Source organism: Dendrobates tinctorius, unplaced genomic scaffold, assembly GCF_039654945.1.
Source record: "Dendrobates tinctorius isolate UK_male_01 unplaced genomic scaffold, ASM3965494v1 ptg000046l, whole genome shotgun sequence".
Taxonomy (NCBI): domain Eukaryota; kingdom Metazoa; phylum Chordata; class Amphibia; order Anura; family Dendrobatidae; genus Dendrobates; species Dendrobates tinctorius.
Genome location: NW_027361714.1, coordinates 46,092,008 through 46,118,292, shown reverse-complemented (window position 1 = coordinate 46,118,292; position 26,285 = coordinate 46,092,008). Strand labels below are relative to the sequence as shown.

The following is a 26,285-nucleotide window of genomic DNA, read 5'->3' as shown; positions in this document are numbered from 1 at the left end:
CTCTCAGAAATTGTTTTTTTCATGTCTGAATTTGAGCGCTGCATTGTTCTTGAAATCTGCAGCATGTCAATTTTTTCACCCATGGAAAGCAATGATAAAGTGCCTATAATTACTACAAAGATGTTTTGCTGTGTTTTTTTTTTTCTGCTTCAGTTTTTCGTGAATAAAGCTTTATTTATTAAACATGTACAGTAGACAAATTAAATGTGTAATCTGCAGACAAAAAAAACTCAATAAAACCTCAGTTTTTTACTGCCAAAACAGCAGGTTTTGTCTAGTCGGCATGTGACTGCAGGTATGCAGATTGCAAACGTGTCACCTGACTGCCTACTTGCATGAAGCAATATAGCGGAATCGTGACTGTGTGAGAACTGCATACTGTCACCATTCAGCAGTCTGTGACTGTAAATTGTTCTTCTTCAACTGGAAATCCACTTTAAGTGTCAGACTACATTCTGTGCTTCTCATCCTACACTCGCATTTAGGTGTGCCAAACAATAAGGAATGTTTAATACTATTTGCAAATTTATTTCATTGTTTGTTTTTATTTCATTTCCATTTTTGTTAGGTGCTCTGAAACAATTAAAAAAAAAAAATCATTGTAAAAATCATTGTAATCGTGGACCTAGCTTTTGATATGGCTTATAGACATTGTCCAGTGAAAACAATGTATTACCTATACACAGGATAGAAGATGACTTGCTTATTGGTGAGAATCTGATTGCGGGGATCTACACTGCTCGGTGTAACTGGGAATTTTTATTCCCAGCGGAGAACTTTTGTCCGTGAATGCTCAACAGTTGCTCCATTCATTCTTATGGAACTGCCGAGAAAAGCTGGGTGCAGTGCTTGCCAAATGGGTAGTTAATGGAGTTGTGGTTGAGCATGTGCAGTGCCGCTCCATTCTAATGAGAATAAAAGTGCCCCGTTCTGCCAATTGGTGCAGTTCCCAGCAGCCGGACCTCCACAGTCAGTAAATTTTCACTTGTCCTGTGGATATGTGGTAACTTGTTTTGAAGGGATAACATCTTTAAAGGAATGAACAAAAATAATTAAAAGAAATGTGACAATAAAAATAAAAAAGGCTACATTAACTTTTAATTGGCAAATCATGCTTGTCTTGATTAGAGAGGTAATCATTATTGTATGTTAAGATGGCTGCTGTTTGTTACATAGAAGAATGGTTAGAGGACAGGTGAGCATGTGCAGTGGGAAAATATGATTCTAGTGCATATTCTGATCTGATGCTGGAGTTACCAGGATTCTGAGGTAAGAAGAAGCTGCTCACACTGCTGTCCACCCTCTGTATGTGATATTGGAGATCACAAGGGTGCTGAGGTAAGAAGAGGCTGCTCACACTGCTGTCCACCTACTGTATGTGATGTTATACTGGAGATAACAGATTACTGAGGTAAGATGATGCTCACACTGCTGTCTATCTTGCCAGCTGATCTAATACTGGAGATAGTGGTGGTGCTGAGGTGAGAAGAGGCTGCTTACACTGCTGTCCTCCCTGTGTATGTTCTCTGTTCAGCAGGTCTGCCTGATCTAATACTGGAGATAACAAGGGTGCTGAGGTAAGAAGAGACTGCTCACACCCTGTGTATGTGATCCTATACTGGAGATAACAGGGGTGATGAGATAAGGACACTGATGTCCATCTGCGTTTCTGAATGCTGAGCAACTGCTGTGATCTGGAGATAGCTTAATAGCACCTGATAAAGCTTATCTCCAGGTCACAGTATGAAAGCTCCCTACTGCACATGCACCTGTTCTGTTAACGTTCTAGGACAGGTTTCTGTCAGAGTAAGAAAAAAACGAACATCTATTTTAATTCTATAGTAATTACCTTACTAGAAATAAAAACTAATGTAATTTGCTAATTAAAGGTGTGTAGGAATTTATAGTGATGTTCTTTTATATATTTTGTATTCCTACAGGACTCCTTTAAGGGGAACCTGTCACATCCAGAAATGCTATTTAGCTGCAGATATAAGGTTAATCATGCCTGGCAGGCGTACTGGAGCACATATATATTCTCACTACACCTGCCCGCTTTTAGTCATTGGGACGGTGCAGAGAGCTGTTAGTCACTGCTCACTATACTCTGAGCGCACTGTTCTCACTCTGTGGGACATTGACAACCAGCTGGGCGCAAATGCCATACAAATACGCTGCAGAGCAGACATTAAATCAGTGTGCCGGTGAGTGAATTCAACACCTTCATTGGGTAGAGAGATGTGGCTGTAACAGCCCCTGCACTGCCCTGATGACTTGAAGTGAGCGGCTGAAGGGAGAATACAACTTCATTTTCTCCCTGAAGTCGCTGCTGCTGTAAGTCAGCTAAACAGGATTTAAATGCCATTTTCCCTTACGTCCCTCCGGACAGCACCATGGAGGACGTCCTTCCTTGCCCTATAGTGGGACAGGATCAGAGAGAGGTTAAAAGGCACCTCCCACCTCCACCCTCCAGTGTTTTTCCTGTCCCGGCAGGGGACGGTTGTATGAGAGGTTGCTCTTAGAGCGAAGATAGCCTGTGGACATTTATTGCTTTCCATTCCCCTGGCAGGTGGTCTGTGGCTGATTCCTCTCTGGGAGAGGTCCCTCAGCCGTCATTCGTTGTACCAGACGGGATTGGGGGTCTCAGCCCTCTCTTCCCCGCTGTCAAGTGGACCGTGGCTGACACCTCTTAGAGAAGTTCCTCAGCCAGCCTGCATGATGGGCTCAGGGGGATCGTGCGGTGCGTCCAATCCTTCCCCCTGCCAAGGGGCCCAGGGCCGACACTTCCCGGTGGGGAGTCCCTCTGCCCCAGAGACCAGTCGAGCGGACGTGCTCCTGGGTTGAGCCGCTCCTCCCGGTGGGAGGCTCTCGGCTCGGACGCCGGCCGGCAAAACATGGTTAATTCCGGAAAGCATGCGGTGGAGAAGGCCGCCGCGCCTCCGGCAACGTCAGCATAAGGTCGGCGTGCGTTCCACGGCAGAACGCGGAAGTGCAGAACGAGACAGGCAACAGCCTAGTTTCTTGGATCTCGTGGGGAAATCACTGGCAGTAATACAACATTCCTGACCGAACGCCAATTCCCTCCATGGTAGGCTCTCGGCGTTACCAGCTCCCCCTGTCTTTCTAGCAGGTGTGGAGCCAGCACAGGTGAGTGCACGCTGGAATGTTGTGTTCAGAGCCTGGCCTCTGGGTTAATACTAGCCTCATGCCTTGGTGCCAAAGCTGGGCCTAGAGCCTCATGTGCTGAGATATGCTCCACATATAAGCAGCTAGGCCTTGGACCTCTAGGCTATAGTAAGGCCATTTGTCCAAGCCACATCTCATAATGGGACCTCAGTTAGTTGCAGACCAGGTCTGCACAGAGCCTTATGGCTGGACACATGGTGGAATGCAACACAGGGTCTCCAGGGAGTCTGCTCTCCACCTGAGTCTCATTAATTAGCTCCTTCAGGTGGAGCTGGTCTGACAATTGAGATATACTATTCAGAGCGAAGGTTTATCCGGATCTCTGATTGCTCTCTTGGAGGTAGCTGGGGACCTGGCCTCTTGTTTGGCACCTTCAAGCAGGGCCGTAATCTGTGCATCATATTACATCATGGGGGCATCGTTTTGTCTCTGTGCATCGTATCGCCGCTGAACATCGTATCGCTGTGCACGACATACGGCCGCTGTGCACGACATACGGCCGCTGTGCACGACATACGGCCGCTGTGCACGACATACGGCCGCTGTGCACGACATACGGCCGCTGTGCACGACATACGGCCGCTGTGCACGACATACGGCCGCTGTGCACGACATACGGCCGCTGTGCACGACATACGGCCGCTGTGCACGACATGCTGCTGCCGTGCACGATATGTTGCCGCCGTGCACCATACGACCGCCGTGCGCCATACTGCCTCTGTGCATCATTGTGCCTCATATTGCATCACTGTGCATCAAATTGCATCACTGTGCATCATATTGTATCATTGTGCATCATATTGCATCACTGTGCATCAAATTGCATCACTGTGCATCAAATTGCATCACTGTGCATCATATTGTATCACTGTGCATCATATTGCATCACTGTGCATCAAATTGCATCACTGTGCATCAAATTGCATCACTGTGCATCATATTGCATCACTGTGCATCAAATTGCATCACTGTGCATCATATTGCATCACTGTGCATCATATTGCATCACTGTGCATCATATTGTATCATTGTGCATCAAATTGTATCATTGTGCATCATATTGTATCACTGTGCATCATATTGTATCATTGTGCATCATATTGCATCACTGTGCATCAAATTGCATCACTGTGCATCATATTGTATCATTGTGCATCATATTGCATCACTGTGCATCAAATTGCATCACTGTGCATCATATTGTATCATTGTGCATCATATTGCATCACCGTGCATCAAATTGCATCACTGTGCATCATATTGCATCACTGTGCATCATATTGCATCACTGTGCATCATATTGCATCACTGTGCATCATATTGTATCATTGTGCATCATATTGTATCATTGTGCATCATATTGTATCATTGTGCATCAAATTGTATCACTGTGCATCAAATTGCATCACTGTGCATCATATTGCATCACTGCATCATATTGCATCACTGTGCATCATATTGTATCATTGTGCATCATATTGTATCATTGTGCATCATATTGTATCATTGTGCATCATATTGTATCATTGTGCATCATATTGTATCATTGTGCATCATATTGTATCATTGTGCATCATATTGTATCATTGTGCATCATATTGTATCATTGTGCATCAAATTGCATCATTGTGCATCAAATTGCATCATTGTGCATCAAATTGCATCATTGTGCATCATATTGCATCACTGTGCATCATATTGCATCACTGTGCATCATATTGCATCACTGTGCATCATATTGCATCACTGTGCATCATATTGCATCACTGTGCATCATATTGCATCACTGTGCATCATATTGTATCACTGTGCATCAAATTGCATCACTGTGCATCAAATTGCATCACTGTGCATCAAATTGCATCACTGTGCATCATATTGTATCATTGTGCATCATATTGTATCATTGTGCATCATATTGTATCATTGTGCATCATATTGTATCATTGTGCATCATATTGCATCATTGCGCTTCAGGTTGCATCATTGTGCTTCATAGTACCTCTGTGCATCATATGGCGTCATAGTACTTTGGTACATCATACGTCATCATATGGCTTCATAGTGCCCTTTGTACATCATGTGGCTTCATAGTTCCCTTGTGCATCAGACTGCATCAGGGGGCTGCATAGTGCCTCTGTTCACCATGCGACATCATGGGACCTCTGTGCAGCGTATTCCACTATGTGGCTTCATAGTGCCTTTGTGCTGCAACATAGAGCTCTATAGTGTCTGTGCGTCATACTGCATCATATAGCTTCATAGTCCCTGGGTGCATCATATTGCATCATAAGCCTTCACAGTGGCTCTATGCATCATATTGCTTCATAGCGCTTCTGTACAGCATAAGGCTTTTGTGCATCATATGGCGTCATAAGGCTTTGGTACCCCTGCGCCTCAGGGGGTCGTTTATGGGTCCTAATACCTCTGTGCTTCATAATACCTCGGGTGCTGTGGCTTTGGGCCTCTGGCTTAGACCTTCTGTCCTAGGCATTTTTGTGGGCCACACCTTGTATGGTTGTCTCAGGCCCCAACTCTGGTCTTTGTGTTTCGGGCCTAGACCCAGTTTCGGTTGCTTCATTCTTGGCAGCTGGACTTAGCCAGACGAACAGTTATGCTTGAATTGGCCTAGTAACTTAGCATTTCTTCTATTTGGAACAGAACTCTAAAGCGAGTTACTGTCTTGAGGGCTAAAGGCAGGTCCCTCTCATAGTCAACTTTTAAAGCGAGACATACGTCTTTGGGGTTCATCCTTTAAGTGGACATAGCCTGGGTGCAGAAAATCCCATAAGGTGGGAGGAAACAATTCTTCCCGACTCCACATAGAGCAGTCGGACTGGTTTCCTTGATAGAGACCCGTTAGGCAGATTCTTGTCCTATAAATCAGTTCTATTATGTTTACCAGGGGTGGCATCACTACTTTTTGTACCTGGTGGCGGTTCAGCAGCCCTGCATCAGGTGGCAGAGGATCCCATACTCGCTGCTCTAACGGGAGTCAGGGCTCCTAAGGTAAAGAAGCGGTATCCATGACTCTGGCAGTCGAGAACCCATAGCCCATCTGCCTCGCAGTAGTCAATCCCCTCTGCGATGGGAGGAAACCTACTTCCCTCTAGTTAAAGAGTGTGGTTCCTCGCACCATAGCAGTCAGGGGTATAAATATCTCTAAGAAGATTGCCTTTTAGGATATAACATATGAATAAGTTTACACATTTACAGTGTCTGGGCTAATGACTTGTATAGAAGCACACACTTACTCTCCTCAGTTCCAAAGTCCAGACTCCCGTGTCTAACATCAGTAAAACAGGCGTGAGGATCCACATTTCCCTTTCAATGCTTCTAACGAAAAGCCAATGTTGGTAAGTGGCAGGAGAGGTTACCTGCCAGATGGAGTATTTCCTTAGTCTTAAATAATAGCCAACCCTTTCTTGAGGTTTAGACATGTAAAGGATTCAGAATACACAGGACCTCCTGGATGAGTAGGGTACATACGTCCCAATACTCCGCTATTTTCCATGTACTGTTATTGCTCTGATCGGCCAGCGGAGCAGGGTCTCTGGCCTGCAGGTTTCCTTGTAGTATGGTAAGGTGGTCTCTAGCCAAGATTTAAGCCGGGCCCAGGAGGACCGACGAAGGAACTATCCTGTGTTATAAGCAAATACAGCGAATAAACGGTCTGTACAGTCCTCTTTGTATTATGGCTGTGGTTATCACCATACCTTTTGCTGGACAATAAGGTTTTAATCCTATTTCTGTGACTGCGGTGTTCATAAGTATCTATCACAATAACTGTAATTCACTGCGGTTCATTAGTGGTATTGGGGTGCAACAGGTTGTTCCACTGCAAATCTTGTAGCCACATTCATACTGAAATTGGCCATTATAGACATATATCAGACACTCACTGCGGTGATTACCTTTGTAGATCCCTTTCGATATCTATATTTCTTCTCATCTTATAGATAATGTCTGGATCTAGCCTGGTTCTTACCTAGAACTTTGATCTGGGGGCTTCTGTACCCACCCTGAGACCTTTGCTTTGGTATTCTCCATGGTGCTGTCCGGAGGGACGTAAGGGAAAAAGGGAATTAGACCTACCGGTAATTCTGTTTCCTGTAGTCCCTCAGGACAGCACCCTTAGTTCCCTCCCTTATGTTTGTCTTTAGGCTTGCATGGAATCGATCGGCAGATTGTTAATCCATCAGGTCATCGTGGCTCGAGATGGGGATGGAGCCGCTAAAGGGTCTTACGGACGCGTTTGTAAGGGCGTGTTTAGACCATTTCCATCCATCCTCGGTGGTACTTTGAAAAAACACTGGAGGGTGGAGGTGGGAGGTGCCTTTTAACCTCTCTCTGATCCTGTCCCACTATAGGGCAAGGAAGGACGTCCTCCATGGTGCTGTCCTGAGGGACTACAGGAAACAGAATTACCGGTAGGTCTAATTCCCTTTTTCCTGCAGATTGCCCATATATTTGCAGATAAATAGCATTTCTGGGTGTGACAGGTTCCTTTAAGGATTCGTTTGTTTGCTGATTTGTATATCATTAAATAGAAATGTTATTATGGATGCTTACACTTAATAATCGACCATAACATTGTCAATTTGGAATTCGCTGTCATTGGAAATTGTGAATGTGGAGGTTAATAACGACTGAACAATGAAGGACTGATGTATATCCCATAGAAGAGATGTATTATCTTTTATGTAATATCTTTTTTCCTCTTTTCTGTCTTCTAATAGGATTCAACCTATTAATATATGTTGACATTCTACAAGTCCCACTTTAAGATCTGTGGCTTTCTGTTTAAAGGGAGTTAAACTAATGAGGCAGTTTTTCTCCTCTACAACCAACAGAGCATTATTTCAAGGGTGACGGAAAGACCCTCACTGAGAGATTTGCAGGGTATCAGACAGTCGCTGATGAGCATGCCAGCCGTCCAAAGAGCCCAGAAATACACAGGTCAGGGGTACTATTATACTGTCATCATGCATGCTATCTGTCCATATTAAATAATGCAGTATTCTTTTGTTTATAACTAACATAAATTCCATTGGGTTGCTTTCTCTTTGTGATGGTTATCTTTTTGGGTTAGTATGCCAATGGCCATGTATCTTTCTGGTCTTATGAAGTTCCACATTATACTATATTTCAGTTCTATGCTGGAAACAAATGTTGGATTACCATGTATAGGTTAACTTCAAATATATTGCAGTATATTATTTGTGATTTTTGATAAGTGTTTTGTCAGTGTAAATCTAGTTCTCACAGTCTGAAAAAAAAAAAAAAAAGTATAGTTGTGGCCAAAAGTATTGACACCCCTGCAATTCTGTCAGATTACTCACTTTCTTCCTGAAAATGATTGCAAACACAAATTCTTTGGTATTATCTTCATTTAATTTGTCTTAAATGAAATAACACAAAGAATTGTCCTAAAGCCAAATTGGATATAATTCCACACCAAACATAAAAAAGAGAGTGGACAAAAGTATTGGCACTGTTCCAAAAATCATGTGATGCTTCTCTAATTTGTGTAATTAACAGCACCTGTAACTTACCTGTGGCACCTAACAGGTGTTGGCAATAACTAAATCACACTTGCGGCCAGTTGACATGGATTAAAGTTGACTCAACCTCTGTCCTGTGTCCTTGTGTGTACCACATTGAGCATGGAGAAAAGAAAGAAGACCAAAGAGCTGTCTGAGGACTTGAGAAACCAAATTGTGAGAAAGCATGAGCAATCTCAAGGCTACAAGTCCATCTCCAAAGACCTGAATGTTCCTGTGTCTACCGTGCGCAGTGTCATCAAGAAGTTTAAAGCCCATGGCACTGTGGCTAACCTCCCTAGATGTGGACGTAAAAGAAAAATTGACAAGAGATTTCAACGCAAGATTGTGCGGATGTTGGATAAAGAACCTCGACTAACATCCAAACATGTTCAAGCTGCCCTGCAGTCCGAGGGTACAACAGTGTCAACCCGTACTATCCGTCGGCGTCTGAATGTAAAGGGACTGTATGGTAGGAGACCCAGGAAGACCCCACTTCTTACCTCGAGACATAAAAAAGCCAGGCTGGAGTTTGCCAAAACTTACCTGAAAAAGCCTAAAACGTGTTGGAAGAATGTTCTCTGGTCAGATGAGACAAAAGTAGAGCTTTTTGGGCAAAGGCATCAACATAGAGTTTACAGGAGAAAAAAGAGGCATTCAAAGTAGAGAACACGGTCCCTACAGTCAAACATGGCGGAGGTTCCCTGATGTTTTGGGGTTGCTTTGCTGCCTCTGGCACTGGACTGCTTGACCGTGTGCATGGCATTATGAAGTCAGAAGACTACCAACAAATTTTGCAGCATAATGTAGGGTCCAGTGTGAGAAAGCTGGGTCTCCCTCAGAGGTCATGGGTCTTCCAGCAGGATAATGACCCAAAACACACTTCAAAAAGCACTAGAAAATGGTTTGAGAGAAAGCACTGGAGACTTCTAAGGTGGCCAGCAATGAGTCCAGACCTGAATCCCATAGAACACCTGTGGAGCGATCTAAAAATGGCAGTTTGGAGAAGGCACCCTTCAAATATCAGGGACCTGGAGCAGTTTGCCAAAGAAGAATGGTCTAAAATTCCAGCAGAGCATTGTAAGAAACTCATTGATGGTTACCGGAAGTGGTTGGTCGTAATTATTTTGGCTAAAGGTTGTGCAACCAAGAATTAGGCTGAGGGTGCCAATACTTTTGTCTAGCCCATTTTTGGAGTTTTGTGTGAAATGATCAATGTTTTGCTTTTTGCTTCATTCTTTTGTGGTTTTTTCATTTAAGACAAATTAAATGAAGATAATAATACCAAAGAATTTGTGTTTACAATCATTTTCAGGAAGAATCTGAGTATTATCTGACAGAATTGCAGGGGTGTCAATACTTTTGGCCACAACTGTATGGATGTGTAAAATATATATCTATATCTGTGGTTTTCCAATTACATTGAGAGCTACAATATTGTAACACTGTACACTGCTAAATTGAATGTATGGTGCTCCAAATATCAGAATTTAAACATTGTGGACTCCAGGCCAATAATTTGTTGCCTAGCTAAATCACATATGGCATTGCCTAGACTGGATACAGTGGTAGAACAGCACTAGCTACTGATGGATTTCCTGTTTGCCCACATAAACTAGATTTGTATTTCATTCACTGCAAACTAATTTCTTAAAACAAACAAAAAAAATGAATAAAAAAAGTGTGAAAAAGTGAACATAATGTGTTATCCAGGCATGCTCTGATATGTTCTAGATCTCGTGGCTGCATGTTTTGCGGCTGTTAGACTTTCACAGCACATGGGATTGCCTGTGGGGATTTTCCTTAAATATTTGGTTTTATTCCTGTGAAGCACTTGAAGGGTTAATAAACTTCTTGAATGTGGGTTTGAGCACTTTAAGGGCAATTCAAACAAACCATTATTCAATAACCTCAAAGAAGCTACAAAGACAAAATAAAAGAATGTTAGGTGAAGTATTGGGAATCGCTCCCCAAAGTGGTGAAAAAACAAGTTGTAGAATGAAGCATTAAATACTAGGATTCAAATATTCAAGTATTTTTTGGACCATAAAACGCACGAGACCATAAGACGCACCCCAAATTTTCAGAAGGAAAACAAGGAAAAGAAATTGTGTCAAATGAGGGCCTGTCTTTCTGTCTGAATTCAGCTTACCCGGGGGGGAATCAGTAGCACTGGTGGAGCGTGGTCACAGGAGATGTTCAGTGGTCCGGCGATATAAATCCCATCCCAGGCAGGTGCGGTGGCTTCCGGGAAATCCCATTCCAGGTTGGGGCGGCAGTTGAGCTCGTGGCTCCGCCGGCATCTTGTGAAAGCCCAGAGGACCTGCGTATCCATTGCTGCGATGCGGTGGCCTCTGGGAAAATGGCCACCGGGGGCGTTGCCGAGATCTCAATCTGAGCATGCGGCCATTTCCCCGGAGGCCACTGCTTTGCAGCGGGCTTTCACAAAATGCCGGCGGAGCCCCCCGCACCACAGAGCACCACCACCGCATCTGCTGCACCAGACACACCAGCCTGGGAAGGGAGTGTGATCATCGCCCAGCTGCGTTGGACCGGGACCACCGCAGAATCGCCCGACTCCTGCTGCCGCCACGGTATTTGTAAGTATATTCCGACTATAAGACGAACCTCCATTTCCCCCAAAAAAAATTTTGGGAAAAAGTGTGTCTTATAGTCAAAAAAAAAAATACAGTAAGTGCTGATGAGGAGGAGAGGTCTTCCAGTGAAGAGCTTTCAAACACCTTGTCGCTGTAAGGATGTTTAGCATCAGTCTGGCTGAATTCTTCCCAATCCCTTTAGGTGAAACATTTAGCAGATATGTTTCTGGATAAAGACCCACCTCCAAATAGAGAACCCTGCTTATATCAAGACTCTCACTTCATCCCAAAATCCCGTTATCCCAGAACAAGACCTGAAGATATGATACGGAGTGCCCACCTCAGAGCCACAGCGCCAGTACAAGTTTGAGGGTTGAGCATTCAATCTGTGGAGGAGATCAGGGGTGTGATACCAGAACATCAATTTTTTGTACTGGTTTTCTTTATGAAGAGTGCAAATGGAAGATTTGGCCGCTTTTTCCCAAATGATCTTAGAACTCTGGGGTCATAACCCCCTCCCCAGGATAGACTCCCATCTGCTCATATAGGAATGCTTTAGCTGTAGGCCCTCCTGTGAATAATTTAGAATCCTATAAATTTCCGAGATTAATCCTTCGGTCGATGGCTCCCATTTGCAAATCCTCTCAAAATCAGTTGGCAGAGACACCTTTGGCAGACCCTAAAGCAAAGAAGCAAGATGCTTAATCTGCAGATACTGAAAAAACTGTTAGAATTGTCAAATTTGGACTTCATAATATCAAACAAAAGAAGCTCCATTGTGTCTTCATGTACTAGGTCTGCAAATCTGAATAATTCTGCATATATCCACGGGTGAACCATTATGGAATCCATACTATTTGGTATCAGAGGTTGATATATGAAAGAAAGCCTTGGCGAATTAGATGTGGCCAGACTGAACTTCATACATGAAAGCCAGACCTCCCTCATTATCTGCATATAGGGCCCAACAAAGATATTAGAATTTCAGTTGGCTTAAATGTCCATAGTAATGAATTTGGATGTATTGGGGCTATCCATAGTTTTTCTAGTTCTGTCCTTTTATTGTAAGCCCATAATGAAGCCCATGAGGTAATCCTACGTAAATGAGCTGCCCAGTAATATTTAATAATGTCAGGAATGGAGAAGCCCCCTTGTGATTCATGAGACAAGGACATGCTTGGAGATCTGATGACTCTTACCATTCCAAATGAACCTCATTATGGCTGCCTGTAAGGACTTAAGTTCACCCATGGGGACCTTGACCGGTAGAGTTTCAAAGTAATGGAGCAACTTGGGAATGAGAGACATTTTAATTGAGGTTATACGGCCTATTAATGAGCGCAAGAGTGGCATCCTCCTATCGATCAGTCCCCTCAAATCCCTCAGAAGTGATGGAAAGTTGCAAAGGTATAAACTGCTATAAGAAGAAAAAAGAAAAGTTAACCCCCAAGTACTTGATAGCTTCAGTCTTACATCTAAATTTAAAGTTTGATTTTAAATGGTCCAGTACATCAGGAGGAATATTCAATGGAAGGGCTTCTGTTTTTGAAGTTTAATTTATATCCCGACAAATCCCCATACTTTTTTAAAGCATCCGTAAGATTAGATAATGTAATATGGTGCTTAGTAAGGGTAAGGAGGACTTTGTCTGCAAATAAAAAAATCTTATATACCGTACTTTGTTCTTAACTTTGACTCCTGATATGTGAGGATTTTGTGGTATCATTGCTACCAGTGGTTCTATGCACATAACTTACAGTAGAGGCGATAGAGAGCATCCCTGACGTGTGCCTTTTAAGATATTTAAATGAGGGGGAGATATGGTATGGAAGTTTAATTGAGGCCGAAGGGGAACTGTACAGTGCTCTTATAACTGTCAAAAAGGAACCCGAGATACCAAAAATCTTCAACATCTCAGACAGGAATGACCAATTCAGGTGGTCGCTAATACATTTTTAACCCTTCTAGCTTCCTAACACAAAAAAAGTAAAAAAAAAATGTGAAGTAGACGTAAATGTTTTAACTATTTTGTGTGACATAGTTCTGGTTTAAGGGCATAAAAATTAAACGTTTCAAAATTTGCTAAGTGTTCGTCACACTTCCGATTCTTTTCACAATAAGCGCACAAAATATTATGCGAAATTTACCACTATTGTGAAGTACAATATGTCATGAAAAAAACAATTTCAGAATCACTGGGATCCATTGAAGTGTTCCTGAGGTATCACATAAATTGACAGTGGTCAGAATTGGAATAATTGGCCTGGTTAGGAAGGTGAAAACAGGCTTGGGGGTGAAGGGGTTAAAGGTAGTGGCTTTAGTTAATATCGGGGAAAATCTGGTGACCGGTTTCTGTTATGGAAATGTGATTTAAGTAGAGATTTCTAAGGAGGATTTTTTTCTTCATTGCATCTCTTCACTTGTAGGAGGATAGATCTGTCACCCAATATCCAGAGAAAACATGCATGTATGCAGAATGAAGATAAGGTCTTTGTAGTGAAGGAAGAGCCGTCCAAGGTTTGTTACTTTTCCCTTTGAAGTTTTCTTTGGAGCTTTTATTATACCTATTCAGGAGTAATTTCTAAAGGGATGTGAAACATAATTGGATGAGTTATACTTTTGTGGCAGAAGAATGTCATCTAAATGCTCATATCTTATGTGCCTACGTGGAGAAAGAATTTACTAAATTCAGAGTAAAAAGTGCTTGTGTATTATGTTAAACTCCGTCATTGTTTAATGGGTTTACCTTGTCTAATAATACTGTTGACCATAGAATAGGTCAGTATCATATTTGTTGTGTTCTGGCACCCAATTAACTTTTTAAGCAGGTGCCAGATGTAAACCGTGTGGAGGCCATTGCCAAAAACTGTATCTGGGCTCTTATTCATTTCGCAAGAGTCCTGTTAATTTAATCTCTTTGCCTCATAATATAATAGTAAATTACATTACCATCAAGGGTGCACATGTATGGAGCAGGTTCTGCCACTAACAGCAGCGACTTGAGCTAGCTCTGATCTCTGCTGTATTACTTTGTCACTGTCAATCACTGATGGTGGCATTTAAATGTTGGGTTGCTGGAGTGCTTGTCAATTTCACAATATAGTTCAACACTTGTACTGTATTGCTGTATACGGTACAAGTGATCAAGTGATTGCAGGTCCTAGTTTGTGCCTGTAAAAGTTACACATAGACTACAGAAATCTATTTTCCAGTGTAAGTCTATGAAGCCTATGGACGTGAAATGTTGCTAGGTAACTTACCGCACCATGAAGGCCATACAAACAAATGCAAAAAACAATGGCAGAATTTCTTTTTTTTTAACCATTTCACCCCTTGTAATTTTTTTTCCCTTTACTCAATACCTCATATAGTAAAGTGAGTGGTGCTATTCATAACTACAACTCAAGCCACAAAAACTAGTCCTCAAGTGGCTGTGATAGAAACTATAGGGAAAAAACTAAGATTCTTTAATGAAGGGGAAAAACAAAAGCGCAAAAAAGATAAATCGCCTTGTTAGGATAAGTTACTTTGCCACTTAGATGAGCTGAAACATAACGAATGGCTAATTTAACTGTAAGAATATTTGGATGCTTGTGCCTCCTGCAGTATCTGACTTTAATTCATCAATTGGACTATACACTAATGGTCTAGTATACTGTTAAGGCCCAAGTTCAGTGCAATGGGATAAGTTTGCAGAAATTTTTTAGTTTGTCCCCTTTTGCTCCAAAGGATGTACTCTTATCTATATTTGTTCAATGATATTACATCATTTCTCTAAGAAACAAGTCTAAGGGCTCATGCAGACGTCCCTACAAATCGGCCCGATCTTGGATCGCAATACAGGGACTGGCTGCTAGTGTCACGCTCTAGTCAGGAGATCCGCAGCCAGGCTGCGCATTGTGGTCCGAATCAACAGATGTCTGGCTGTGGAGATCAGTATCTCCGAACCGGGGCCTGGAGGCTCCACACTTAAAACCGGAACATTTTAAAGGATGACTTAAAGAGAATCTGTCAGCTGGTTTTTGTTACCTCATCTGAGAGCACAGTTAAAATCTGTGTTTTAACCCCTACCTCATGCTGTCCTCAGATTACATAGCAAAATCCCCCTGACAGATTTCCTTTAAAATTGTAGGCACACTTTGGGGATGCCAGCTTGTGGAGCCTCACGCAGATTGGTGGTTTCATGTAAATTTATAATACACTAACCAAATCCTCTACATTTCTAGGTTTATGCTGTTTACAATATACCGAGACATTTCACTCTGAAGTAAACTTGCTATAAGAAAAGCTTGATCTTCTGAGGGTTTTTTTTTTTAATTACAATGCCCAAGACCGGTGTTTTTGCAGTGTTTGGCCAGTGTATCAGTTTTTTTTCCATCAGTTTTCTCATGTGGAAAAAAAACAAAACAAAAAATGATTGGAGTTTTCAGTCTTCTCTTATCAGTCAATGAAAACCGGACAGCACAACTATGGTATTCGAGGGCTGTTTACCGTATTTTCCGCTTTGTAAGACGCACTTTTTTTCCCCAAAATTTGGGGGGAAAACAGGGGTGCGTCTTACAAAGCGGACATGCCTTACCTAGGCTGTGATCGGGGGCGTCCGGCGGTTGCTGGCCGCTGCTGCGGGTGTGTCCGGTGCCGCGTTGTGTGCCTGTCGATGCCCTGGGCTCTGCCAACATTGTGCGACAGGCCAGAGCCCCGGCATTTCCTCAGTTCCCTGTGTGCCGGTAAAAAGATGGCCGCCGGCGCGTGCGCAGATGGGATCTCGGGACCCAGTTCTCGAGAGATGAGATTTGAAATCTCATCTCTCGAGAGGTGGGTCCCGAGATCCCATCTGCGCACGCGCCGGCGGCCATTTTCCCTGGGTTCCCTGTGTGCGCGCGGTGGTGCCTGCAAAAAAATGGCCGCCGCGCGTGCGCAGATGGGATCTTGGGACCCAGCTCTCGAGAGATGAGATTTCAGATCTCATCTCTCGAGAACTGGTCCCGAGATCCCATCTGCGCACGCGCCGGCGGCCATTTTTTTTTTACCGGCACTTCAGCGCACATATACAGGGAACCGAGGAAATGCTGGGGCTCTGGATTGTCGAACAATGTCGGCAGAGCCCCGGGCATCGATGGGCACACAACGCCGCACCGGAGCACCCGCAGCACCGGCCTCCAACCGCCGGACAAGTGGAGAAACCTGACACCAGCACAAGACTCTGCAGCAGCAACAGCACACATCGGAGCCCCCCCTCATCCCTGAATGCGGCCTGCAGCATCACTCCACGCCTGCCTCCTCCAGCAGCGAGCCTGGGACCCCTCTACACCGCAGCCACCAACCCCGGTAAGCAATAAGATGCAAGGATTATAAGAGGCACCACCATTTTATTAAAAAATATTTTTTTCTTATTTTTCTCCTCAAAAATTGTGGTGCGTCTTATAATCCGGAGCGTCTTATAAAGCGAAAAATACGGTATTTTTCTCCTTCGCCTCATTGGGCGACACAGATACTGTGGTGTATGCTTCTGCCGCTTGGAGGCTGACGCTAATTGAAAGAAAGAGGTTAGCTCCTCCTCTGTCGTATACACCCTCTCCCCTATTGCGGGCGGAACTCAGTTTTTTGCTTAGTGTCTTTGGAGGCACACGTGTCTAGGTTTCTCCAGACTTCTTTTTTCCATGAAGATAAGACAGGGGCAACGGATCCTATTGAAAGGGTCCGCTCTCCCCAAACCGTCAGCGGGTGAGCACGTGTTGAGTATCGTCTCCACGTATCCTTTCCCGCACCGAGGGACATCTCTGGGCCTTTTTCCCCAGACTTCTATTTTTGTTTTTTATTTTATGAAGATAAGACAGGGGCAACGGATCCTATTGAAAGGGTCCAATTTCTCCAAACCAACAACTGGAGAGCACGTGCGAGTGTCCCTCCACGTATCCTCTCCCGCGACGTGGGACATGATGCCGGACTTAGCCCTGTCCACCCCTAGGTATAGAAACCATGGGCTTGTACAGAGGCACAAGACTAGTCTGTGCGGCCCCCACTGCTCCACCAACGCTAGACGGCGGTGCTGCAAGGCGGCGGAGGGTCCCTCTCCTCACCCACTGAAGGGGTTAGATGGAGCTAGGGTGCCTGCACCATCCAGAAATTAACCCCATCCCCTCTACCTGGTGTGCTAGATCCAGAGTCAGGTATGGAGGGCTGGGGAGAGCGTTTTGGGGAATCCACTGAAGCTCCACGCATCTTAGGGAGTGTAAGGCAATCCTCCTTCCCTCTCCTCCCTCCTGCCCCCTTCCGCCAGGCGGGGGCGCCAGGTTCCGGCGGCAGGGATTGCAGGGGGAAAAGGCAGAAGCCGCCAGCTAGGTCGGACGCCGAACTAATTGAGCCCCCCCCGGCTTCATCGCAGGGTAGGCCGCGACCGGGAGAGGAATGTCCCGGCCTACCCAGAGGAAAGAAACGCTGGGCAGCGCAGCGGCAGGAACACGTGGGGACACAGGACGGGGTAAGTGTGACCCCCGACCCTAGAGGCGCGCTACGGGCGATTAAAGATTTTTTTTTCCCTCCTCCTCCCTTCCCCTCAACCCTCATATAAATTAGGCCTGGCAGCAATATGACCGAAAAGGGTAAATCGCACACGTTCCTTTATGCCGCATGCATTTCTAGTGGGGTTAGGTTTCCACGAGCACAGAGCCAGAAGCCTGTGACTCCGAATGCGCCCAGGAGCCCTCCCCTGCGACTGTAGCCAATGTGTCCCCGGAGGGGGTCCTATCTCTGTCACAGTCCATGGTGTCGCTTACGAGAGCAATAGAGTCCCTTCAAGCCCCAGATAGGGGCAAGGACAACGGCTCGCCGGCCATAGAGGGAACCTCCACCTCACAAAAGCCTCCGGCCTGCAGGGGCTGCTCTCACTCCAGGCTGATCCGGAGGAAACAAATCCACACGGTGTCGCCCAGTCCATCCGGTGCCTTGGCATCCGTAAGCTCTGCTTCTCGCTCCCAGTCACCAGTGGTTGATAGCGAGCTGACCTCAGATTGCGACTCAGACGAGCCCCTTGACCAGGACACTCCAGGATCACGTGAAGCAGTGGACGGCCTCATAGAAGCCGTCAATCAGACCCTGGGGATTGAGGATGATCCCGCAGCGGCTACGGGGCATAAAGTGGCATTTAAGCGAGTGAAGCGCCCGCACACAATTTTTTCCTCTCACCCGGAGTTTGAGGACATAGTGCAGCGGCACATAGAACGTCCCGACAGGCGTTTCTCGGGTCAAAAGGCACTCGAAACAAGATATCTGTTTGCTCCGGACCTCCGTAAAAAATGGATAGAATCCCTGTTGGGGATCCTCCGGTTTCGCGCCTAGCCACTAAGACCCTGCTATCCGTCCCTAGTGTTTCCTCAATTAAGGATCCCACGGATCGCCTTATAGAGAGCTTAGCTCGCTCAGTATATGAGGCGTCAGGGTCAGTGCTCGCTCCCTCATTCGCAGCAACTTGGGTAGCCAAGGCTATATCATCGTGGTCAGAAACATTAAACAAGGTCGCGCAGGAGCAGGATCTACCTGCAGAGATTTCTGAGGTCGCAGGTCAGATGGCGATGGCCGGAGACTATGTAATCAATGCGGTTTGGGATGCGGACAATTGCTCGGCACTTGCTGCCGCTAATGCAATTTCTATCAGAAGAGCCCTATGGTTAAGGACATGGCGGAGAGTGGTCTCCATCCGGAGAGTGGTCTCTACATCCCGAAGTTTTTCATTAGATTTGTCAACTGTGGGAAGCTCCGGGTGTGGACCTGATGGCTTCCAGAGTGAATGCCAAGGTGCCCACATATGTCGCTCAGGCCAGGGACCCGCAGGCATTCGCTGTGGACCCGTGTGTTCTGCCATGGAACCAGTTTCGCCTCCCATATCTATTTCCCCCACTGCCTCTACTTCCGAGAGTCATCAAAAAGATCAAGACGGAAGGAGTGCCGGCGATCCTGCTGGCCCCTCGAGCGTGGGACGCAGATCTAATGCAGCTGCTCGCCGACGTTCCTTGGCGCCTGCCAGAGCGCCCAGATCTACTGTCTCAAGGGCCGATTTGCCACCCGAACTCAGGGACCCTGTGTTTGACTGCATGGCCATTGAATCTTAGATTCTAACCCAGGCAGGGTTCGGGAGCGAGGTGGTCGCTATAATGATTGGCGCCCAGAAGCCTGCTTCAGCACGAATTTGCCACCACACCTGGAAGGTGTTCTTTGCTTGGTGTTGACACCGCAGTGTTTCCCCGCTGGGATTCTCGATCCCCAACATCTTGGCTTTTCTCCAGTCGGGCTTAGAGAGCCCAGATAGCTCAGTCAGTAGAGCATTAGACTCGGGCTTTGCCCCAGGTTCCCTCAGGAGACAAATATCGGCCTTATCCGTCCTGTTCCAGCGCAGAATTGCTACTAATTTGCAGGTGTGAAGACTTTTCATTCAGGGAGTCTCCCACTTGGTACCTCCCTAGAAAGCGCCTATGGACGCCTGGGACCTTAACATGGTCCTAAGTGTTCTGCAGGAAGCTCCATTTGAACCGCTTCATAATATCTCTTTGAGGTACCTTACCTGGAAACTGGTGTTCCTAGTGGCCATCACTTCCATCAGGCGGGTTTCAGAGCTGGCGGCCCTATCCTGCCGAGCTCCGTTCCTCACTTTCCTTAGGGATAAGGTGGTCCTCAGACCAGCCCCTCCTTTTCTGCCGAAAGTAGTGTCCTCTTTTCACATTAATGAAGATGTTGTTTTGCCTTCATTTTGTCCAGCACCGGTGCGCCATGTGGAAAAGGCTCTTCACACGTTAGACCTTGTAAAAGCCCTCAGGAGGTACGTGTCGCGGACGGCACCCTTTCGTCAGACGGACACGCTGTTCGTGCTCCCCGAAGGGCGCAGGAAGGGACTCGCCGCCTCAAAATCGACCATAGCCAGATGGATTCGTTGGACGATTCAGGAGTCCTACCGCATTAGAGGCACGCCAATTCCAGCAGGGATCGGAGCGCACTCTACCCGGGCAGGGGGCGCCTTTTGGGTGCTTCGGCACCAGACTTCGACAGAAGTCCCGCAGTATCTGTGTCCCCCAATGAGGCGAAGGAGAAACATGGATTTTTGTGATAACTCACTGTAAAATCCTTTTCTCCGAGACGCTCATTGGGGGACACAGCACCCACCCTATTAGCCAGTTGGCTCTGTTTCTGTTTAGTTAATACGCATTTATTTATGTGATTATAAAGGTGGTCCTTTTCTAGACATGTTGTACCTGTATTTAGGCTGATTTTGTTGTCCTCCTACTGCTTTGGCACCAAACTGAGTTCCGCCTGCAATAGGGGCGAGGGTGTATACGACGGAGGAGGAGCTAACCTCTTTCTTTCACTTCGTGTCAGCCTCCAAGTGGCAGAAGCATACACCACAGTATCTGTGTCCCCCAATGAGCGTCTCGGAGAAAAGTATTTTACTGTGAGTTATCCCAAAAATCCATGCTTTGCTTTGTTTTAAGGACTTGCACTTGACAAATTTTGATGTTTGCTTAGTGGCTTTTTGTGTGTATTTTCATCAATGTTTTGACAGTTTGTCAGTTTTTACAATCCTTTTCATCAGTGATTTTTTTTTTCATATGCAAATATAAATAAATTGCAAATCTGCTTCTATACATTTCGATGTTAAAAACAGTTAGCACATGAACTGCACTCGGATGATTGTGTGCTGTCATTGATTTTTTTCACAGACCCATAGTCTGTGTCATGATCCCAGTGCAGGTTTTGACCTGCACATCAGGGGGTTAATGTCTTGAGCTCAGTGCAGGCTTTGACCTGCACGCCTGGAGTTAATTATTGTGGCCTCTCTTTGGTTCAGGGAGACCTTCATATAGCCCTGGGAAACTCAAATCCCCGTCAGTTATACTTTTGCCTTTGGCAGAGTGTGTTGACCCCTGTATGCCTGTGCCTGTTTGTTGTCTTCTAGCTTGCTTATATGGTTCTGACCTGGTTCTGTCCCCCGTTGTGAGTTTGCCTGTTAACTCTGTACTGCGCTACCCTCTCTGTGTATGACTCCTTGCCTGTGACCTGACTATTCTTTGCTCGCCTCTCTTGTACTTTGCAGCTATCTCCGTGTATGACTCATTGGCTACGTCCTGACTCCCCATTCTGTCCTCTGCTTTTGTCGTGCTTTGACCCCAGCCTGTCTGTGCCCCTTGTTAACTTCGTCCCGTAGTTACCCTGCTAGGAGTTTTCCTGCAGCTCCTAGCTCTGAGGTTTAGGCCACGGCCCCAGCAGTCACGTACTTGGTCCTGCTGGTCTGAAGCACGCACCTTCTTTGCTGCTGCCCGCTCCATAGGTATCGCTGAGCACAGTTTGTCTTACTCAGGACACGCGCACTGGTTCAGTGAGCAAGTGCAGTGCAGTGTTCCTGACAATATGGGTTATTTTGAACCCTGACTAGAAACAACATTGGATCCATTGGTCCACCAAAATAAACAGATATGTGAACAGCACCATGGATTAATAGATAAGAGTTTTATCTGTGAAAAAACACGGACAGACCTCGTATGTGAAGAACTGACATCTGAATGAGCCCTTACTCTGCAGTAGAAAAACTGGTGTCTTAAACAGTTGTCCTCCCCTGGGGAAAAAAAAGCAACTTATCTATCATGCTCTGAAGTAGATGCATCTTACCGGTGCACTGCCACTTTTTTTTCCAAAGTTGCTCAGGTCGTCCCCAAAAGTACATGAGCGCCAATCTCCAGTTGCAGCACTGATCATGATGCCTTATCACCATTGATGTGCCTTTAGTGGTTGAGCATGTGGCCTTCAATTTATTGCTTTGTTCTTATCGAACATCAATATAGCTCCAGAGAAGTCGTCAATTTCAGTTGTCATAATTGAACTCCCATTCTATGTTTCCCTTTTTCAGGAATCTTATATGACTTTGCCTTGTCTTTAGATTGAAAAGAAAGTAAAGAGTATCTCAACTGATCTGCGGGGTGATTCAGATCGTCGTAGGATAGAGCACCGCAAAGAGCGAGGGGACTCCAAGGGTTCCCGGGAATCTAGTGGTTCTCGCAAGAAGGAAAAGGCCCACAAAGAGCACAAGGAAATGAAAGTGTTCAAGGATGAGAAGTAAGCAATATGCATATCCATCTTGTAGCAAGCTGTGAATGCTTTGTGAATTCATTCTCTCTATATTGGCTTAACGTAAACAATCACAATTGTTTGTTTTACAGCAAAAATGTATTTGTCTTTTACACGACTAATGGTGGATGAGGACAAAAACTTTGGAATAGCAAGCTAACTGAAAAAAATGACAAATTATTGTGTCCTATTGTCCAGGCAACATCAGGAAGTTGGACTTCAGTGCAGTGCATTTCTAGAACTCGTTTGTGTAAGAACTTTGGTTCTTTCTGCTTGATTCCACTTTTTCCACTCATAACACCGCAGTTTGCTGTTGAATCTTCAGTGTCAATGAAGGAAAAAAACATATTGTGTTTGAATGCCACAGAGAATATTGAAGTGATCAAGAATTTCCACCATTGTTTACTGTTTGTGCCTGGAGACAGATAATTTTGGGTGATCTTTCTATTACATTTAAGACCACAGTTTATTAGAGCAGTAGGATGTTATTTGTCCTTTGTGTGTATATTGTTATTGTTCATTATGGTGGGTAGTTTTACTTTATGTCCAGTTTAATAATGGCTCCACTATATGATTAGCCACTTAATTGTATGTAGATCTTTTAACATTATATAATGGGATTTTGCATTCCATACACAAAAAACGATAAAGATAGGCAACACAAATTATAAGGGGGATATTAGAAATAAATTGATTCCATGGACTCTAAAATGTTTAGGATCAGAATGATGCCAGATTAAAAGGTTTTCCAGTCGGTATAGTCAAATAATGGCCTGTAATTGACATCATAGGTAGACCACAACTATGAGAGTCAAAATGAGAAAACAAATCCAGAAAATCATCTTGTCTGAGTTTGCAAGATTTATTTTGCAAATTATGGTGGAAAATAAGTATTTGGTCATTAACAAAAGTTCATCTCAATATTTTGTTATATATCCTTTGTTGGCAATGACAGAGGTCAAACATTTTCTGTAAGTCTTCACAAGGTTGGCACACACTGTTGGTGGTATGTTGGCCCATTTCTCCATGCAGATCTCCTCTAAAGCAGTGTTGTTTTGGTCCTGTCACTGGGCAACATGGATTTTCAAGTCCCTCCAAAGGTTTTCTATGGGGTTGAGATCTGGAGACTGGCTTGGCCACTCCAGGACCTTCATATGCTTCTTACGAAGCCATTCCTTCGTTACCCTGGCAGTGTTCTTGGGATCATTATCATGCTGAAAGACCCATCCACGTTTCATCTTCAATGCCCATGCTGATTGAAGGAGTTCTGCACTCAAATTTTCACGATACATGGCCCAACTCATTCTTTCATGTACACTGATTAGTCGCCCTGGTCCCTTTGCAGAGAAGCAGCCCCAAAACATGATGTTGCCACCCCCTTGCTTCACAGTAGGTATGGTGTTCTTTTGATGCAACTCAGCATTCTGTCTCCTCCAAACACAACAAGTTTTGTTTCTACCAAACAGTTCTACTTTGGTTTCATCAGACCATATGATATTCTCCCAATAGTCTTCTGGATAATCCAGATGCTCGCTAGCAAACTTCAGACGAGTCCAGACATGCACTGGCTTAAGCATGGGGACATGTCTGGCACTGCAGGATCTGAGTCCCTTGCGGCGTAGTGTGTTACTGATGGTAGCCTTTGTTACGATGGTCCCAGCTCTATGCAGGTCATTCACTAGGTCCCCCCCGTTTGGTTCTGGGATTTTTGCTCACCGTTCTTGTGATCATTTTGACCCCACAGGGTGAGATCTTGCATGGAGCCTCAGATTGAGGGAGATTATCAGTGGTCTTGTATGACTTCCTTTTTCTTATTATTGCTCCCACAGTTGATTTTACAATACCAAGCTGCTTGCCTATTGCAGATTCAAGTCTTCCCAGCCTGGCTCAGGGCTTCAATTTTGTTTCTGGTGTCCTTTGACAGCTCTTTGATCTTTATCATAGTGGAGTTTGGAGTGTGACTGTTTGAGGTTGTGAACAGGTGTTTTTTATACTGATAGCAAGTTCATACAGGTGCCATTACTACAGGTAATGAGTGGAGGACAGAGGAGCCTCTTAAAGAAGCAGCTACAGGTCTATGAGAGCCAGAAATCTTGCATGTTTTCAGGTGACCAAATACTTATTTTCCTCCATAATTTGCAAAATAAATCTTGCCAAATCAGACAAGGTGATTTTCTGGATTTGTTTTCTCATTTTGATACTCATAGTTGTGGTCTACCTATGATGTCAATTACAGGCCTCTCTCATCTTTTTAAGTGGGAGAATTTGCACAATTGGTGGCTGACTAAATAGTTTTTTTCCCCATTGTGTCTATGCCCACTTATCTATATGAAGAGACTCTCATATGAATGGGGCCTTGTAGCCCTGGCGCAGTGGGAACACTGCTGTGCAGGAGAAAAATTGTAAAAGGAGCAGTGGAGCTCAACTGGACCATCCCTGATGAGCAGCAATTAGTATGTCCTATACACGCGCACACACGATACAGTTCAGTTCTTTTATAACTTTTTTTTTTTTTTTACTCAGTAGTGCGTGTTAGCTGTGAGAGAAGGTCAGATGTGAGTAAAGTATCTGACAGCTAGCAGAGCTATTGAAAATGGTGATAAATTTAACTGCAGAGTATAGGAAAATGTTTCTTAATGTTTTACGATTCAATAGTTGTTTTTACATAGGACTCATCAGCTCCTTTTAGATTTTTTTTTTTTGTGGTCAGACTTCCTAAAGGTATATTCCATTATAATAATATTGATGGTTTATTGTTGGGTACCCCGCTGTTCAGCTGACTGAAGGGGACGTACCGTAGTTTCATCTTTATTTGCTAGCAACAACACTGTACTTTTGGTAGCACTTGCTGTATTTTTTTATCCGCTGTGACTGCTATTGCATTGTACTTTTCACTCACTGTGAGTGAGCTGCAATACCGGGTGCAACTACTACTGAATGTAGGGTGCTGGCCCCTTCAGCAAGCAAATTGGCAGGGTGCTGCTGTTTTAGTCCCAAGTGATCCTAGGAAAAGACCATCAGTATTGTAGTGCCATAATCCTCCTAAACGGTTATTTTTGTAGTCACCAAATAAAGCATAAACTAGGTCCTTTGTGCACTTATGGTGATTTCACACTGTGGAGGTCACTGGTAATTTTCACCTGTATAATCTTGCCATGGAACTTATTTTATCATCTGCACTACCGCCAGTTAGTTACTTCTCCTGTTAAGTCGCTGTTTGTGAGTACTGTTAGGTAGCAGACTATATATTGCAATGTATGGTGGTGTAGTTACTCAAGGATAAGTTCTTACATTGTAAAGTAACCATCCGTGTATTCAATGAGGCCACAATGTACAGTTCTGTGGGCAGGCTAGGCTATACCAAGAGTGATTGGGGCTACAGCATTCAGAATTCCTGTAAGAGGTACAATTGTTAGGCTATGTGCCCACGATGCAGAAATGCTGCGGAATTGTCCGCAGCATTTCCGCAACTCCCCGCCGTGGGTAAAACGCATGAGGAATTTGCATGTGTTTTGCAAGCGTTTTTAGCTTGCAGAATGCTAGTGCTTTTCCAAGCGATTTGAAGCATCTCTTGGAAAAGTGATTGACAGGTTGGTCACACTTGTCACGCATAGTGCTTGCCAAGTGTGACCAACTTTTTACTATTGATGCTGCCTATGCAGCATGAATAGTAAAAGATAGAATGTTAAAAATAATTAAAAAAAAATAGGTATATACTTACCCTCTGTCGGTCCCCGGAGTCCTCCCGGCCCTTATTGGCGCTGCCAGCAACTTCCGTTCCCAGGGATGCATTGCGCGAATGACCTCTGATGACGTAGAGGTCTCGCGTGACCGTTATGTCATCAGTCAT

At 44.7% G+C, this 26,285-nt stretch overlaps 1 protein-coding gene across 7 annotated transcripts in view; it reads left to right on the top strand.

Moving 5' to 3' along the window:
* BCLAF1 (BCL2 associated transcription factor 1) overlaps positions 1–26,285 on the top strand; it is a 74,627-nt gene that overhangs the window by 26,385 nt on the left and 21,957 nt on the right. For 6 of the 7 annotated variants that reach the window (XM_073575874.1, XM_073575871.1, XM_073575870.1 and 3 more), the window contains exons 6-8: positions 8,040–8,145; positions 13,753–13,843; positions 22,248–22,423. In XM_073575874.1, coding sequence (XP_073431975.1) covers positions 8,040–8,145; positions 13,753–13,843; positions 22,248–22,423 — 373 coding nt within the window. Of the gene's footprint in view, positions 1–8,039; positions 8,146–13,752; positions 13,844–22,247; positions 22,424–22,527; positions 22,686–26,285 lie in introns of all 7 variants that reach the window. The other variant, XR_012232295.1, reaches the window with a different exon arrangement.